At 40.1% G+C, this 19,864-nt stretch overlaps 1 protein-coding gene across 2 annotated transcripts in view; it reads right to left on the reverse strand.

The window, feature by feature from the left end:
• TBC1D32 (TBC1 domain family member 32) overlaps positions 1-19,864 on the reverse strand; it is a 471,851-nt gene that overhangs the window by 374,687 nt on the left and 77,300 nt on the right. Inside the window, exons 10-14 of one of the 2 annotated variants that reach the window (XM_089685349.1) lie at positions 19,663-19,798; positions 16,009-16,068; positions 13,469-13,568; positions 5,013-5,150; positions 186-275 (exon numbers count right to left, since the gene is read on the reverse strand). In XM_089685349.1, coding sequence (XP_089541475.1) covers positions 186-275; positions 5,013-5,150; positions 13,469-13,568; positions 16,009-16,068; positions 19,663-19,798 — 524 coding nt within the window. Of the gene's footprint in view, positions 1-185; positions 279-5,012; positions 5,151-13,468; positions 13,569-16,008; positions 16,069-19,662; positions 19,799-19,864 lie in introns of both variants that reach the window. The other variant, XM_089685348.1, reaches the window with a different exon arrangement.

Consider the following 19,864-nt stretch of genomic DNA (forward strand, 5'->3'; position numbering starts at 1 on the left):
TGCAGAAATCTTGTCTCTGGAGACCTTACATGATGTCAATCCACATTCTCAAACATAAAAATAGGCTTGGAAGTCCTAATTCACGAAGCAAATGTATAATTTTAAAGGAATATATTATATTATTTTTAAAGAATATGATACACAAACTTTACTAACAATATAAAAGGAGATGTAACAATAATTACCTGTATAAGCTCCAGCAGCCTTTTTTTGTCGGTTTGGACAATATAACATAATATGGGTGAACAGCACTACCAAGTCGGACAGTGACACTGCTTCTGGAACAAATGTAAAAACCAAATTAAATTTGTTTTTTTTGTTCTCTTGAAAAGGTAACCAGATATGACAGAAGATTGATTGCTGCCAATGCTAACATTACATTCTAAAAAAATGCAAGCTGCCTGGCTGTCCAGCTGATCCCCCAACTAAGGCCCCATTCACACTTGAACGTTTTATGTGTGTTTTACGTGCGGTGCTTTAAAAAAAAAGTCCTTCATGCTGCATCTTTGATGTGCTTTCATCAAAACACGCACTCTTTACAGTTTATCAGTAACATGCCTAAAATACATGTAAAATGTAGAAAAACAAAAAAAGTACCACTCTAATGCTCATATCACTGATATCAGCCAAAATGACATGCAATGAACTGGTGCACATCATATAAAACAGCTTCTCATGCTACAGAAAAATGGCAACTGATCGCACTCAGGACTCTAACTCAATGTGACCAAAATTAAACCAGGAATGTAAGATGGCTTCAGCTCTGTTATCAACCTTCAGAAGAGGTCCCTCAGACCCGCCGCCTATTGGGCTTAAACTTTGAGGCAACGATTAAGCCCTCGAGGGAGCAAAACACATCTGCAGGACCTCTCCTGTGGGTGCAGAGCAGAGCTGAAGCCATTACATTACTGGTTTAGTTCTGGTCAGATGTAAAATGTAATGTACATATGTGAACCAGCCTTTGGATACCATCTGGCTCCTTGATCCACAACAAAGTACAAGATTTCGGATTTCCCTGATAGAGAAAGACATTACATCTGCTGAGGGCATTGCTAGAAATCTAAAACAGTTCAGATGCTTTTCATAAAAAGTGAAGGGAAATTATATTTAAAGGTGTTGCAATCTATTTAGCCAGCTTTAAATTAACACGTACAGTAAGTCCATATATATTTGGACACAGGCACAATTTTAGATTTGTTCAGGTATTTACCAAAACATATTCAAGCTATAGTTATATAATAGATATAGGTTGAAAGTGCCCACTCTCAGGTTTAATTTGAGTGTATGTACATCCAAACTGGAGGAAGGGTTTAGGAATTACAGCTCTTAAGAGTATCAATTCCCCCTTTTTTAAGGGACCAAAAGTAATTGGACAATTGAATCAAAAGCTGTTTCATGGCCAGGTGTGGGGTACTCCATTATTTTTTTATTAATTAAGCAAGTAAAAGATCTAGAGTTGATTCTAAGTGTTGTATTTGCATTTGGAATCTATTGCTGTGAACCTACATCATGCGTTCAAAGGAGCTGTCCATGCAAGTGAAAGAGGCTATTGTAAGGCTTCAAAAATGAAACAAATCCATCAGAGAGATAGCAGCAACATTAGGAGTGGCCAAATCAACAGTTTGGTACATTCTGAGGAAAGAAGAACGCACTGGTGAGGTCAGCAACATAAAAAGGCATGGACGTCAGCGAAAGAAAACAGTGGTGGATGATCGCAGGATTCTCTCTATGGTAAAGAAAAACCCATTTACAACATCCAGAGAAGTGAAGGACACTCTCCATGAGGTGGGCATATCATTGTCAAAGTCTACAATCAAGAGAAGACTTCACAAGAGCAAATACAGAGTGTTCATTACAAGGTGCAAACTATTCATAAGCTTGAAGAATAGAAAAGCCAGATTAGACTTTGCCAAAAAACATCTAAAAAAGCCAAACCAGTTCTGGAAAAGCATTCTTTGGATGGATGAAACTAAGATTAATCTGTACCAGAATGATGGGAAGAAAAAAGTGTGGAGAAGGCTCGGAATAGCTCATGATCCAAAGCACACAATGTCATCTGTAAAACATAATGAAGGCCATGTGATGGCATGGGCATGCATGGCTTCCAGTGGCACTGGGACATTAGTGTTTATTGATGATGTGACAGAAGACAGAAGGAGTTGGATGAATTCTGCAGTGTTTAGAGATATACTGTCAGCCCAGATTCAGCCAAATGCAGCAAAGTTGATTGGACGGCGCTTCACAGTACACATGGACAATGATCCAAAACACACTGCAAAATTAACCCAGGAGCTTTTGAAGGAAAAGAAGTGAGATATTCTGCAATGGCCGAGTTAATCACCTGATCTCAACCCAATTGAGCATGCATTTTTATTTGCTAAAGGCAAAACTAAAGGCAGAAAGACCCACAAACAAAGAACAAATGAAGACATCTGCAGTTAAAGCCTGGCAAAGCATCAGAAAAGAGGAAACCCAGTCTTTGGTCATGTCCATGGGTTGCAGACTTCAGGCACTCATTGCTAGTAAAGGATTATCAACAAAATATTAAAAATTAACATTTTATTTATGATTATATTTATTTATCCAATTACATTTGAGCCCCTGAAAATGGAGGGACTGTGTAAAAAAATGGTTGCAGTTCCTAAAATTTGTATTTGATATTTATGTTCAACACCTTGAATTAAAGCTGAAAGTCTGTACTTCAAATGTATTTGTATTGTTTCATTTATTATGGTGGCATAGAAAGCCAAAAGTATGAAAATTGTGCCTGTATCCAAATATATATGGACCTAACTGTATGTGCAAAAATTCAACATGTTAGAATTTAACTTCACAGAAGCCTTTTGTGTATCTTATATGAAATGTAATAACGCACTGGTGAAGGCTTGTAGAGCATGCCTCTCACTGACTTCCAGTGGCCTCAAAAGCTGGTTTAAAAAAATTAGCTATTTGCATAATGGCAACCCCCTCATCTTCAGGAACGGATAAAACTTTTATAGGGTATATTAATAGTTTTTAACTGCTCTTGCACTAAAATCTAGAGTTCCTCCTTAACCACAACCACTGTACAAATCCACACTAATGAACAATTGATTTGCACTCTCTGTTGTTGTGCATTGGGTGGTTGCCTACCACTGAAGGTCTGCAAATATCCTCTTTTCTCAAAGTTAGCAAAATAGATACCATTATGTTGATGAAAATAAAAAAACCTCTATACATGGTTCTAAAGCTAAATTTGACGCCAAATAAGACCCATGGTTTCTATACCGTTTGCCCTCTCCTGACTAACTAAAGAGCCTCAGTCATCTTAATTATGGGTTACTACACATTACTATACAAGATACTCTTGTTTTGTTGACTCTTTGTATGACTTTAATGGTGCTCGTTTTTTTTATTCTATTTATATAATTGCACTATGAGAAAGTTTTTGTTATCTTTCTTTTTCCTCTCATGAAATAGCAGGTGAACATTGACATCTGGCATTTTCTACTGCCTTCTTTTTGTATGTGTTGGATATATAATGTAATATTCTGCTACAGTATGTCCTTTTCTTGATTCACTTAGTAAACGTTTGTATACAAAAAGAGAAATTCACACTAACTTTCATATATGTGCTCCAACTCAGGAGTCTATCAAAATTATAGAGCTTGGACTGCAGTACACTGGGGTGCCGTGACGTGGCCGCTGCAGCTTATGCATATATTTGCAAAGGAGTGCAAACTAAACCCCTTGGTTTTAACGTAAACTGTTAGGGTCCCTTTGGTTTGTTGCAGGCTGTCTGGTAAGTGAGCTGGGAATTTCTGTTTGTTATTTTTGGACATGCGTCACCCTTCCATGTGCTCCTTGCTGTAAATGCCAGTTATAGGTTGGGGTGGATGCCATTTGTTTGTAACTTTTAGCTTCTGCTTGCTTTCTGTTTCAGTGGCATCTAGACCAATACATCCAGCATCACAAAACCACTATTAGCTAGTAATCATTTACTTAACCACTTGCCAACCACACTATAGCCAAATGATGGCTACAGCACTGTTGTCCAGTTCTGGGAGGGCATCATATGGCGTACTCAAAGAATGCGCCCTTCCGCACGCCCCAAAAGGGGTGAGCACCTGGTGATCTCTGTGATCGCTGTGTCTTATGGACACAGCTAATCACATGATGTGATAAAAGGCCAATCACAGCGGCCTTTTACCACATGAATAACTGTGTCTAATGACACAGCAGATCACCAGGTAAATAACGTTGCCGGTTATCGGCTGCACTTTCCTCACGCTGTCACAGCGTGCTGAAAGTACTGCCGAGAACTGGGAATTGTCAGCAAACAGATCGGAATTGATCATCAGAGCACTGATGTGCAGTGCCCTGATGATCAGTGCCCAGCAGTGCCACCCAGTAGTGCCGCCTCATCAATGCACATCAGTGAAGGAGAAAAATTACCTGTTTCCAAAAGTTTCTAACAGAAACAAAAAAAACTTTTTGTTTTTCAAATTTTTTGCTCTTTTTTTGTTTATAGCACAAAAAATAAAACACCCAGTACAGATTAAATACCACCAAAAGAAAGCTCTATTTGTGTGAAAAAAATGATAAAAATGGCATATGAGTACAGTGTTGCATGACCGCGCAATTGTCATTCAAAGTGCAACATTGCTGACAGCTGAAAATTGACATGGGCAGGAAGGGGGTATAAGTGCCCGGTAGGCAAATGGTTAATCACCCTATGCATCAAAATCTCTCTTTGCAGAATGCAATATCCTAAAGGGAATTAAAAAATAACTAAATTTTTTACTGATATCAGTTATTTTTTGGGGGGAGAATATCATCCAAATCAAAATTCAGGGAAAAAACATACAGCTTCATGCAGACTATTTTTTTCAGATAAGTGAAACAAATAAGCTATATCAAATAGATACAAATGTAAAGCAACAGTATATGTAAGTACCATTAGAGCCTGTATATTTTGTTAGCAGTAGAAAAGTTATTTAAAGTCTTTGTGACAACATTTTACTCCTAAGTACCTTTTCGGTTCTTCAATTTTATAGGAAACAGGTTTCTGCCATGTTTATATATCAACAATCTTCCAAGCAGGCTAAGTGAATGAATAAAGTATAAATAATGTAATTCCTTTCTGGAGTAGAATGTCTTCTGTTTAGTGCCTGGAGAGAAACAGGAGACAGACACATAATTAAGGTTCTGTAGATGCACATGGAAATGTGACATTTTCTTTGACTGACACCAACAGCATAGAAAATAATAGAATTTTCACTTTCTGTCAAATAAGATCTTAGTCTTGGTCAAAATTACCAGTCTAACTGAACATGAAACTAATAAATAATTCCCATCAGCCATCGTGTTTACTGCTGCAAGGGACAGATGTACGCACAAGTCAACACAACATCACTAAGAATTTCGGGGAATATCCTATAGTGGACTTAATTTACAAAGTCAAAGAAAGGCAGGATAATCTTACATGTATTTCTCTGCATAGTAACATTTTTCATGTGTTTTTGACACCCCGGCAAAAATCTTATTTTATTGGTTGCCAGTTAAGTTCTAGGGCAATGCACTTGAACTACGGTATATGTTGAAATGCTTCAGCAGGGCTTAAGATCAAAATCATGTCGAGCTGTCATTGGCTGGCTTACCATTACTGACAATTCCACTTAAACTACACAGCTTATAAGTGCATAATGTATGCCTGTCAACTTGGTGGTTATGACCCTCCACTGCTCTTCTCTAGCTTATTCCAGCTGTTCAAATCTTTGAATATTGCAAAAAGTGGCAGTTCTATTTTAATTATTTTATAGCGAAAAACAGAAAATGTATTTTTTTCTAAATTCACAGAGTAGTAGTATTAGCATGGTAGTGACAAACTACAAGTCACAGGCAGTCTAGCCTGGTTAATGTAATATTAAATTTGTATTAAACCCCAAACTAAAAATTTTACATATTGCAGCTTACTAATCAATAAATGTGGTGGCTGCATTAGTATTTTTTTTAGGCTTTTTCCCCCTCTGTTTTTCACTTGGTGATCTGGCCAGTAATACACCTCCTGTATTAGAGTGCCTCCACTCTGTATGAATGAGCACAGGGGCACCTGTTAGTCTGGGGGGAATAGGTGTGAAATGTACTAGCAGATTTAGATACACTAACAAACTGAAGCTGAACTCCAGCTAAAACTCTTACGGTTACATCAGTTATTTGTTCCTTTAGGGATAAACATTATAGATGAATAAAAGTTGATCATTTAAGCACCCCTGTCAGTGCTAACTGCTACATCTGCAGGACAACTTGTTCTGTTGAAAAACAACAGACTTACTGGCAATATCATATAAAACATGTAGTGCAGCGCTAAAATATACGTGATCTCAATAACTGGTATTTGTAACACACAATATAAATTATAAATATACGTAAGGAATATTATGACATATGGATATGGATAACGTCCGCGTAACCATATATAAGGAAAGGTGATAAATGTCCCCACAACTGTGAAAAATATTCCAATATTAAATTTGACAGGTGTATCAATAGGTGACTTCTCTACTCCCAGTGATAACTGTAGTCCGGTGATGTGCGGGAAAAATAATAAGATTGCACACCCACCAGAGGCGCAATATAAATGCACATTTGGGTCAAATAAGCCCGAGGTCCCCTCTGTTCTGGGAAGGATGCAGCTTGGAATGGACAACCTCTTCTTAAGGATAAAGACGGTGGGTTATGACTTCTAGAGGTCCCCTTTAGAGCTGCGGTGAGGGTCTGCTACAGGTGTCTCTCCTCTGGGCCCTGAGATGGTCACCATGGGTTCCTGGGGGATTAAGTGCTCGGTACAGAGCAAAAAATGGTGCCCATAGTGTAGTATTTCACATATACTTTAGTTTATTAAGTAGTGTAAAAAGATAAATGAACACACGTTTAAAAGGTACCCATGGGTCAGTAAAGGGTAGCAGTATGAAGTAATAAAATCTGCAAACAGATAGCATGCAGCCTGAAAGCTGCTAGGTGCACTAACCAGCTGGTTTTCAAGATGACTGTCGGACCTCCATGATCCAGCTGCGTGACGTCATGGCGTGCGGGGCTCCTTCTTAAGGCTTGGAATGCACGCTGGCCAATAGGGATGGTATGGTGAGGTGGGTCACACACAGGCTGTATACACTGGTGCCAGTATTTTAGGCACTGTGACATGTAGTGTAATTACTCTGTTTTTTATCTGATTTATTTATCTTCAATAAATACTACACTAAGATGCTTTTAAATGGATATCTCCTGCTTTATCACTGAGTATGTCTGAGTGAGCCAGCTTAATGAAGGAGGATCTAGGGATCACCTCAAAGAGAAAGAATCCTTGGGAGATGTAGAGTTGTATGACCTACCTGTAAAAAGGGGTCACAATCCTCCAGTGAATGTGCAATCCTTCTACTAGAGCAAGTGGTGAAGAAATTGGAAGTTTGTTTTGATGTCAAGTATTAACTGACGGATCCTTATGTCACAGTGTTGTGTGGGGAAATTGAGCATTATTAGACATTTTAAGTTAAACATGTCAATTGATTGTTGCTTGTCATTTTAGATAAATTAATGGAATAAGCAAGTACCTTGCCTTTATTTATATTATATTTTTTTACTATCAGTGGATTTGCACTTAAAAAGGGGCAACTGCATATTTTATATTGTTAACATATTTTTTCACATTTTCAAATCAATTACAGTTTTATAGTTTTTTACTTCATATAGGAATAGGGAGGCACTGTTATATTGGGTATTATTATTATTATACAGGATTTGTATAGCGCCAACAATTTGCGCAGCGCTTTACAATATAAGGGAGACAATACAATTACAATACATTTCAGTACAGAAGGAATGTGAGGGCCCTGCTCGTGGAGCTTACAATCTAAAGGCTATATTTGTGGTTATATTTATGTATTGTTAAATGTGATGCTGTCTCTGAAGCCCATGTATCAGGGCTAAATAGAATATGCAAAATGCCATTGTGTTAGAGATACATTGAATTCTTTAATGGTTGTTTTTTACAAAAAAAACAAAATGACTCATATAGCCAACTCAAGGCATTCTGATTTAAGACAGCAACAATTTAAAACATAACTTGGCATTTCCTTTGTGTGCTTCTGTAGTCGGAAACTTGCAGTTTTCAAGCAAAATGTCAGAGTCACTGAGCAGCTGATAATGTCACGTAATTAAGTGTTTTGCTTTTCTTTCTGTCATATGTCATATACAATAGGTTAGATATAGATGACAAATAAACATGCAGGCTGGTCTTATCAACCTGACATTTATTAGATGTGTTGGTGATCCCTAAACTGGGCCAAAATAAAAGTCTTCAGAAGAAAGAGGTCTACATCTATAATAACACATATTTCATGAAGTAACATTTTTAACAACCAAAAATACTTTTAGGTACATTGCTATGGGACAGGTTGAACATTGTTTCCTCCAACCTTTTCTGCAGACAAGCCTTTTGAAAGGGTACAAGAATGTAACTAATACGTGTCCTTTTTACCTATGCAGGACAGCTTAAACTGTAGCTATAACAGAAGTTATTTATTTTCAATGTCCATGATATCTCCAAGCAACAAAACAACTGAACAGAGGGAGATTGGATTAGAGGTAACATGGCTGGACTGGAAATTATATGGTTTGGACAGGTTCAAATGTCGGAATGTGTAAGAGCATCTTACAGCATCATTAACATGAACTTTGGTCTCTGAAGAATGATCAGTTATCAGATCGATCTTCATAGAGCATTTGACAGACAGCGAGGAGACATTGTATCACTTCCTCGCCGCCTGCTTTAACCCTTTGATTGTTGCACTAGTGCAGGGTGCTTGCAAAGTGGCCCCATTCACTTGAATTGGTTATATTGGGCAGGCGCTATGCTCGCAAAAAGTGACCGGGGTATAATTCCTGCTGTGACTGCTAAGCAATGCATCATGGTCGCAGCATGTGTACAACCCCAGCTGGTGCCTCTGCAGCTAAATGGAGTAGCAGTTGGGGGGTGTCAGTAAAAGAGCAGTTCAACTGTGAGATTTTACAGCCTCTAAACCATTAGTATGAATGGTCATGTCACACTAGCAATGTTGTAGTACAAACTGTAGCAGCTACAGCTTTGACTATTCTCTCTGGAGTTTTGGAGCTAGCTGTGGAGCTGCTACAAATTGCTGGTGTCACATGCTCATCATAAGGTGCACTGGTTAACCTTATTAGCTTCTGAAGCCAACACAGACGAGTTTGGAGCACATTGATGGCATTTTTTTCCATTTGTCACCTGAATATTCATAAGAAGATTGCTGGATCCATTTTCATGTTGGGACGTTCACTTATATTTATTTGCACCTTATTTGATATTGATTATATGTGTTGCGGCATGGCACATGTTATACATACTGGCTCTGTGCAGTAAAGAGCAGCCCCAATTCTCTTCTTTTTTGGGTCCCCGCTGGCGTTCCTGCTCCTCCTCCTTGACCAGTGCCCCCAATAGCAAGCCCCTTGCTATGGGAGCACTAGTGCGTTCTCATTCTCAAGCCCAGCTTTATGTGTCCATATAAAAACACAGAGCTGAGGCTTGGCTCTGCCCCCTCTCTCTCCTCATTGACTCACTGGCTGTGTCTGACAGCAGTAGGAACCAATGGCTCCCTCTGCTGTCTTAGCCAATGAGGAGAGAGAGATCTGGGTCAGCCGAGTTTCTCGTGCACATCACTGGACCGAGAAGGGAGGTGAGTATTGGGGGGGGGGGGGGGGCTGTGGGGTAAGCAGCACACAGAAGGTTTTTTACTTTCATGCATAGAATGCATGAAGGTAAAAAATCTTCTGCCTTTAGAATCACTTTAAAGGGGTAGCATTTATCACTTGATTACCGACAGTAGTGGCCAAAAATATAGGCACACCTGCATTTCTGTCATATAATGCACCACTTCACCCAGAACATTGTTGCAATTAATGTTTAGGCATTCTCAGGTTTATTTCTTTTGTTTGTATTGGTATGACACAAAAAAGTGGAGAAACAAAAAGCCAAATCTGACACATTCCACACAAAACCCCAAAAATGGACTGGACAAAATTATTGGCATCCTTAATTTATTTGATAGCACACCCTTTGGAAAAAATAACTGAAATCGATCACATCCTGTGACCATCAATGAGTTTCTTACACCTCTCTACTGCAATTGTAGCCCTCTCTTCTTTTGCCAACTGCTCCAGGTCTCCCAGATTGGAAAGGTTCCTTTTCCTATTCTATGCATGAAGGTAAAAAACCTTCTATGCGCAGCAGCCCCCCAGTCCCCCTAATACTCACCCCTAAGCCCTTTCTCGATCCAGCGATGTGCACTGGAGTCTCGGCTAGCCCGGGACTCCCTTGCCTCATTGACTGAATCAGAATCGGGAGCCATTGGCTCCCACTACTGGCAATCACAGCCAGTGAGCCAATGGGAAGAGAGATAGGGCGGGGCCGTGCCACGGCTCCATGTGTGAATGTAAGCTGCTTGGTGTGGGGGCACCCAACTGGAGGGGGGTCCAGGAGAGCCTGTGGAGGACCCGAGAAGAGGAGGATCTGGGCTGCTCTGTGCAAAACCACTGCACACAGCAGGTAAGTATAGACATGTTTATTATTTTTCTAAAAAAAAAAAAAAAAGCCTTTACAGTCACTTTAAACCCAACTTTCTGAAACTGAGCCCTACATTGTACCCCAGAATTCTTTGGTAGTCTTCAGATTTCATAATGCCATGCACACGGTCAAGACATCCAGTGCCTGAAGCAGCAAAGCAACCCCAAAACATTAGCGAACCTCCACCATGTTTGACTAAGGGCACTGTATTCTTTTCTTTAAAGGCCTCATTGCTTTTTCTGAAAACAGCAGAATGATGGGCTTCACCATAAAGTTGTCATTTTCCTTCTTCTGTCCACAGCACATTCTCCCAAAGGGATTTTGGCTTCCTCAGGTAAGTTTTTGCAAACTCCAATCTGGCTTTTTTATATTTTTGTGTCAGCAGTGGGGTCCTCTTAGGTCTCCTACCATAGTGTCCTTTTCATTCAGATGGTGACATATAGTGCAAGCTGACACAGTTCTACCCTGTGCCTAAAGGTCAGCTTGAAGTTGTCTCGACGTTGACCGAGGTTTTTTATCCACCATTCGAACAATCCTTTGTTGAAATATATGATCAATTTTTCTCTTTTGTCCATGTCCAGGGAGATTGCCTACAGTGCCATGGGCTGTAAACTTCTTGACAATGCTGCGCAGAGTGGACACAGGAACATTAAGATCTCTGGAGATGGACTTGTAACCTTGAGATTGGGAATGCTTTTCCACAATTTTTGTTCTCAAATCCTCAGACAATTCTTTGCTGCTCTTTCTCTTCTCCATGCTCCATGTGGCATACAGAGACACACAACAGAAAGGTTGAGTCACTTTTTCAACATTTTAACTGGTTGCTGGAGTGATTTCTATATTGGCAGCATGTATTAATTGATACAGTTCAGTTTACTTACAGATTACAGGAGCATCACAAACTTGGAATGCTATTATTTCTTACAATTTTGAGAAGGTGCGAACAATTTTGTCCAGTCCATTTTTGGGGTTTTGCATGGAATGTGTCAGATTTGGCTTTTTGTTTCTTCTTTTTGTGTCATACAAATACAAACAAACAAAATAAACATGAGAATGTCGAAACATTTGTAACTGCAACATTTTTCTGGGCGAAGAGGTGCATTATTTGACAGAGATGCACGGGTGCCAATATTTTTGGCCATGACTGTATAAGAAGACTGCTCAATCAATTTCACATTGGGATTTTTACTTATATTTGCACCTTATTTGATAGTGTTTATATGTGTTGTGCAATGACACTTTTTTTTTTACTTAAAAGGGGCAGCGGACTGTTTTATGTTTGTAAACAAACATTTTTACTTAACACAGTAGCATCTACACATGGAGCAGCCATCATTAGAAGCAAAGGAGTAAAGAACTGTTATTTGTTATAGGCTTTAGAAAACTTGTTTGATAGGGTACAAACTATACTTAATACAAATCACTTTTCTTTTTTATATAAATGGCTCTACTAATGACAATATATAATATTTCTTTTCTTCTATTTGGTGTATCAAAGCCACACCAAATGAACCCTGTCAAATTTTGCTATGCAGAGCCATACAAAGCAGTGTGCTGGAGCTGGATTGCGAGACCCGGTGATTGACAGCTGAGACCGCGATTGGCGGCGTAAGCAGGGCACATACGTGGCTCATGCGCACCCCCTAACTGGAAATGCACAATTACATATATATATATATATGTGATTTTGAGCACCCCTGCCACCCTGTAGCAGTATTTCTGCTATGGGGCAGCGGTAAAGTGGTTAAATTACAACCTTTAAAAGCACTTTAACCTCCCTGGAGGTATTCCCGAGTGTAGCTCGGGGTAAAGTTTCAGCACCAAATGCGGTAACCCCGAGTTACACTCGGGAATACCCTGCAGCGTTGCTCCGGGATCTCTTCTACACTTACCTTGTCCTTCACTCCCGCGATGTCCCCCCTGCAGCGTCCCCGGCCATCTCCTCTGGCTGATGCCGGCATCTGTCTTCTGTGTTCCGTTCCCTGCGACATCAAGACATACGGGGACGGAATCGGCGGGAAATTAAAAAATGTCAAAAAGTGACATTCGCTAAATACACTAAAATCACACAGTATAACATTACTGTATCAAACTATTTCACATACATTTTATCCCTAGTGCTTTGTCCTGTGCCCTGCCTGCATTTTTACTGTTCTTTCTGCCTGGAAACTGAGAAACGTCCATGGCGTCCAAAAAGCGTCCCTTTAGGTCAAAAGCGGTTTTAGACCAGCTAGAGAACAGCGATAGTAAATTAGAACCACTTGCAGAATTGAGTGATGATTTGTGGGGAAATTTGTCATTAGACACTGAAAATGATTTTGCGACGGAGCTCAGCGATGTGCAAACTTGGCGCTCTACTTCAAATTTCAGTGTTTTTGGTTTGATTATATTATTGAATTAATTTTATTATTATTTTTTATGATTATTTAATAAATTATAACTTATGATTTCGTGTTTCAAATTTTAACATACCTGGGATGTTTACTAGACTCTTGTTCAGACAGATTTCAGTGAGTTATTCCTACAAATTACAGGCCTACAATAAAAAAACAACATATTTCCATGCAAAAAAATGTACCGCTTTGAGCACAGAAATATGGACATAATCAGACCGCTAGGGAGGTTAAGGTAAAGGGCTTGGCACGGTGAAATAAAATAAGCACATCATGCAGTACAATACTTTTACATGTTTACTTTTACATTCTCTCTAAACATAGTTAAAGTGACATCTTGATTGAAAATGGAAGATTGAAAACGGTTTGCAAGTTAGTTAAATAGAAAGACTTCTGAATAAACATGCAAAAGATATCTGTTTCCAGTGCAAAACCACAAACAAATCCCCATTAGACTCACCAGGATACAGCTGTGTGGATGCGGTTGTTTTAGTGTTTTCATCGACTCCTGACTGTGATGATTCATAATAATAGAAACACTGCTCAATAGCTGCAATAATCTGGAAGACAGCAGAACAATACCAATGACCAAAATGGTCCTCTTAAGACTCACAGAGAACATTTTATTGAGCTAACAGATTTAGTTAATTAAATCCATCTCTTCTTTTTCTTCTTTTCTAAACTCTCCTCTCTTGACAGTGTTTTTTCCTCTGTTTTGCTTTTGTATGCATTAAAACTATAAAATCTATACCGGTAATATCATTTAACAGATCAAGAACACGGAGTTGTAAACGCAACGTAATTAATGCCTCAGTTTCAGGTTCATTAAAATTCCTCCCCCGACTGGGTGGTAAAGAAGCTACTGCTGGTTTTTCTAGAGATTTTATAAGACAGAGTAATACTCCTCTCAATCTATGATCCCATAGTCTTCTTCCCTATCAGTTCCAGTTGTGACCAGTGCTCCCAAAGCCACTCTTCTTACCAGTCTCTGCTGACGTCTTGTCACTATTCCTCTCGTCAACATCATGTACAATGCTGACCCCGCATTGTACGTAATTATTATACAGAATTTATTTAGCGCCATTTAACAATATAGAGGGGGGACACTACAATTACAACACAGTTCATTGCAGAACGAATAGGAGAGCCCTGCTCCTGGAGCTAACAATCTAAAGGGTGATCATTTAAGAGTGCCTGCCCACATTCCAGCACTGGGCAGAAAAAGACCAATCAAAGTTGATGGACTGCAGGCTATGGTACTACTCTTTGTTATCTTACCCCCTAGACTAGAGTTATCCAAAATGCTGCCCAGGGGCCATATGCAGCCCTTTGCTTGCCTTTATCCAGCCCTTGAGGCCCTATTTCACCCACTGACACCGACAATGGGACATCATTTCTGTCACTGACACCAACAATGGGGCACAATATCTCTTACTGACACCAACAATGAGGCACAATTCCTTCCATTGATGCCAACAATGGGGCAGAATTCTGTTCAATGACACCAAAGATAGGGCAGTGTTTACTCCCCTGGACACCAGGACATTTTCTACTTCCGCTGGCTACAGTCCAGCCCCCTAAAATCTGAAGGACAGTAAACTGGCCCTTTATTTAGGTTTGGAGACCCATGTCTTAGACTAAATGAGCAATAAATCCCTTCTAGGAAGGGGGAGGTGGGGAATTAATGATTTTGGAACTCCTTGGAGTTAGACTTCATTATTCCATAACACATTTTAGAAATATATGTAACTGTAAGAGATAGTTCACTCATATATGTTTTCTCAGCTACAGGTGAAATCTGGTATTTCTGCATTAAGTTAAAAAATGTCCCACTACCTGTAGTAACGTCCACTGTACATAAACACCCACCTGGCTCCATGTCATCATTCCAGCGTAGCCTCTGTCTCAGCATTGCTCTCACTTCCAGCTTCCACAGGAGAAACGAAGGGCAGTGGAGCCATAGGCTGCTGCTGCTGAGGCTGTCAGTCAAGCTCCTATGAGGGAGCAGGGAAATGGCTTACTGACACTGTGTGCGTCTATGGATGCACACAGCCCACCTCGGGACCTAACAGAAGCATGCACGCATGGGTGCCTCTTTAGCACTCAACTTGCTACAGAAGGCACTTTGGGTGGGAGGAGCCAACAGCACTGGTGGGGACTGACAAAAGAGGAGGAAAGTGATCTTTTTGTGCAATATCATGGCACAGAGTAAGTAAATATAACCTTTTTTTTTATTTGAAAAAATATGAGTTTGGTATCACTTGAAGTCATTTTTAGCCTTTCCACTTGTCGAAGTTCCCAGCACTGGTCTGATCCATCTTGGAAATTTGGGTTGTTCTAGGCCACCTAATGTGCTCCTTCTCATACTATGGAAGTTTGATTGTGTACAAGGAAAATTACTTGACGAAAACCAAAATCTGTTCAGAAATTAAATATGTGCAGTGGATAACCATACATTTTCATGTATGCAGGTGTATTCAGAACCAGCACAGGCAACATCATATGTGTAAATATACAGATATGCAGATAGCTACTGAGAGGTCTATATCCATTCAGGAAAAAATAGCCACCAGAGTTAACAACTATAAACAATTGCTGTGACCAAACTGGAAATCACGGGAAGAAATTGCAAACATGGTCTCCAGCAGCCATTTTGCAAGAGTCTTCAGCATTTTTTTAAATTCACACCATCCATAAATGACTTTTGCTGTTTATTTTACACTGGAATTGTACATACAGGTTCAAATGACCCTTTTTGCAATGGAAACTGTAGAAAAATGGGGTTGCAGCAATGTGAACCAAACTTAAGACTAAGATCATTTAAAAAATATTTTGTCATTCTAGGACATTCAACATATCAAAAAGAAACAGTAACTAAATAGGTATCTGTCTTACAAAATGGTGGCATACAAATGAGAGAAAGGTTAGAGCAGACAGCATACATTTGGTTTACACATAAAACATGCATTATATTTTATTGAATAAAAAGAAACTGCTTACCAAGGATTTGTACTTTTTTTCCAGAAGCCTTAAAACGACAGTTCTGCTATAATGGGCATGCTATAAAAGGCAAAAACAAGGCAATGCAGTTAGTATACTGAAAGCATTAGGCCACATATTAACCACTTGCCGACAGCAGATAGCCGAATGATGGCTTCACTGTGGCTGGCCAGTTCTGGGAGGGGGTCATATAATGTCCTCCCACAATGCGCCATCCCACATGCCTCCGGGGGTGTGCACCAGGCGATCTCCATGATCGCTGTGTCCTACGGACACAGCTGATCACGTGAGGTGGTAAAAGGCCAATCACAGCGGCCTTTTACCACGTGATCAGCCATGTCCAATGACACAGCAGATCACCGATAAATGCATTTGCCGATTATCGGCTGCACTTTCCTCACGCTGTGACAGTACTGCCGACAACTGGCAATTGCCAGAGGAGGGATCGGCACCGATCATCAGGGCACTGATGATCTGTGCCCAGTAGTGCCACCCACCAGTGCCGCCCATCTGTTCCCAGCAGTGCTGCCCACCTGTGCCCAGCAGTGCCACCCACATGTGCCCAGCAGTGCTACCCATCAGTGCTGCCCATCATTGCAACCCATCAGTGCTGCCTAGCAGTGCCACCCATCAGTGCCCAGCAGTCAGTGCCACCCATCAGTGCTGCCTATCAGTGCCCATCATTGTTGCATATCAGTGCTGCCTATCAGAGCCGCCTATCAGTGCCCATCATTGTTGCATATGAGTGCCAGCTCATCAGTGCCACCCATCAGTGCCACCTATCAGTGCAGCCTCATAAACGCACATCAGTGAAGGAGAAAAATTACCTGGTTGCAAAATTTTATAATAGAAACAAAGAAAACATTTTTTTTTTAATTTTTGTTTTTTTATTGTTTATATCGCAAAACTAAAACCCCCAGCGGTGGGAACATACCACCAAAAGAAAGCTCTATCTGTGTGAAAAAAATTAAAAAAAAGATCCATATGGGTGCAGTGTTGTATGACCGCGCAGTTGTCATTCAAAGTGCAACAGTGCTGAAAGCTGAAAATTGGCCTGGGCAGGAAGGGGGTATATGTGCCGGGTAGGCAAGTGGTTAAACTCACTAATGCGGAGGAGGAGTAATGTGCATAGAGTGTACTGGGACTAGTAATGCTACAAATATATAAAACAATATTCAAGTATAGCGTACTGGGACTTGCATCTCTATAAAGGAAGAAGATACAGTACAGTGAAGGAAATAAGTATTTGATCCCCTGCTGATTTTGAATGTTTGCCCACTCGCAAAGAAATGATCAGTTTAAAAATCGAATGGTAGGTGTATTGTAACACTGAGAGACAGAATAGCAACACAAAATTCAAAAGAAATGCATGTCTAACAAATGATGCACTGATTTGCATGTTCATGAGGGAAATAAGTATTTGATCCCCTTCACAAAACATGATTTAGTACGTGGTGGCAAATCCCTTGTTGGCAATCACAGAGGTCAGACGTTTCCTGTAGTTGGCCACAAGGTTTGCACACATCTCAGGAGAGATTTTATCCCACTCCTCTTGGCAGATCCTCTCCAAGTCATTAAGGTTTGGTGTCTGATGTTTGGCAATTCAAACTTTCAGCTCCCTCCACAGATTTTCAACCAGATTAAAGTCTGGGGACTGGCTAGGCCACTCCAGCACTTTAATGTGCTTCTTCTTGAGCCACTCCTTAGTTGCCTTGGCCGTGTATTTGGGTCATTGTCATGCTGGAACACCCATCCATGACCCATTTGCAATGCCCTGGCTGAGGGAAGAAGGTTCTCATTCAAGATTTGACGGTACATTGCCCTGTCCATCGTCCCTTTGAAGCGGTGCAGTTGCCCTTAGCAGAAAAACACCCCCAAAGCAGAATGTTTCCACCACCATGTCTGACAGCTGGGATGGTGTTCTTGGAGTCATAGGCAGCATTCCTCCTCCACCAAACACGGCGAGTTGAGTTGATGCCAAAGAGCTCGATTTTGGTCTCATCTAACCACAACACTTTCAACCAGTCCTCCTCTGCATCATTCAGATGTTCAGTGGCAAACTTCAGACAGGCCTGCACGTGTGCTTTCTTGAGCAGAGGGACCTTGCAGGCACTGCAGTTTTGCAATCCTTGTCGGCGTAGTGTGTTACCAATTGTTTTCTTGGTGACTGTGGTCCCAGCTGCCTGGAGATCATTGATAAGATCCTCACGTGTAGTTCTGGGATGATTCCTCACTGTTCTCATGATCATTGACACTGCACAAGGTGAGATTTTCATGGTGCACCAGACCTAAGGAGACTGACAGTTGTTTTGTGTTTTTTCCATTTGCGAATGATTGCACCAACTGTTGTCACCTTCTCAACAAGCTGCTTGGTGATAGTTTGGTAGCCTAGTCCAGCCTTGTGCAGGTCTACAATCTTGTCCCTGACATCCTTGGACAGCTCTTTGGTCTTTGCCATGGTGAAGAGTTTGTAATCTGATTTTTTTATTGCTCCTGTGGACAGGTGTCTTTTATACAGGTAACACAATGAGATTAGCAGCACTTCCTTTAAGAGACTGCTTCTAATCTCAGCTTGTTACCTGTATGAAAGACACCTGGTAGCCAGAAATCCTGCTGAATGATAGGGGATCAAATACTTATTCCCCTTATGAACATGAAAATCAGTGCATAATTTGTTAGACATGCATTTCTTTTGAATTTGTTGTTGCTATTCTGTCTCTCAGTGTTACTATACACCTACCATTTGATTTTTAGACTGATCATTTGTTTGTCAGTGGGCAAACATTCAAAATTAGCAGGGGATCAAATACTTATTTCCTTCACTGTATATTGCATTGTGTCCAGCTTGGACTTACTACAGAGACAGCACAGTAGGGGAATGATCATGCTGTAAATATCTGTATATTGTGCTGGGTGAACATGTGTATTTCATGATCATCATTTGTTGTGTTGTGCATTGTGGCTAGTTTGAAGTCTGAATTGCATGCATGCATTGAGGCTGGTCTGGGATATGAAATGCATGCCTGCATTGAGGCTGCTCTGAGATCTGCAGTGCATGCATGCATTGTAGCAGATTTGAGGTTTTGAAGTGCCTTACTTTTGTAAGTGCTGTATATTTTTTATGTTTTGTACATTTTATTGCTTTTCTTTTTATTATTAACAAATTCTTTAGAAATTACTTATATATTATCACAAAATGATACTTGATTCTGTAATCTTTAAAAAGGAGCGGTGCTGGGAGATGGGTAGGGTCAGAGAGAAAAGCGATCCAGGAGAGGGGACAAATCCCTGCACCTATTCTCTGAGGAAAAAAATCCCTGATATTAACATTAATAAATTACAATAGCAAACTAGCAAAAAAAAACAAGTAAAATACAACCGTGTTAGAGGAGCATGAATCTGCTAGGGGTGTTTTCATATTTTTGGTTTGCTTATGCAATATCACATATGGTATGTGGTCCTGCTGTATATTTTCAAAAATGTTAAAGAAAGAATATGCATTATTCGTCAAACTAAAGTGGTGCAGAGTAATATAAAGCATTTGTTTGTTGTTTATTAAATAAAAGTGATATTACCATTTGTATAGTATTAAGCCCCCCTTCCCCTCAGTAACAAGCAACTCCATAAACTGAAACATTTTTTTTTTCCAATTACCATCCATTTCTTGAACCACACAGCCTTTGTATCAATCACAGACAAATAAAAGACGGGTTCCAGTAGCATTTGAGAACTTGCATCCTGAGTTACAGTTAATAGGGATAATGTGCTCTCTACAATCTCTTCCATGTACCTAATTGGAGAGAAAAATGTTACTAATCAAGTAAATGAGAAAATAATTGCCACTAAAAGTAAATTA

The sequence above is a fragment of the Staurois parvus genome, unplaced genomic scaffold (genome assembly GCF_062004578.1).
Source record: "Staurois parvus isolate SC_StPar_1 unplaced genomic scaffold, SC_StPar_1.0 ptg000372l, whole genome shotgun sequence".
In the NCBI taxonomy this organism is placed as follows: domain Eukaryota; kingdom Metazoa; phylum Chordata; class Amphibia; order Anura; family Ranidae; genus Staurois; species Staurois parvus.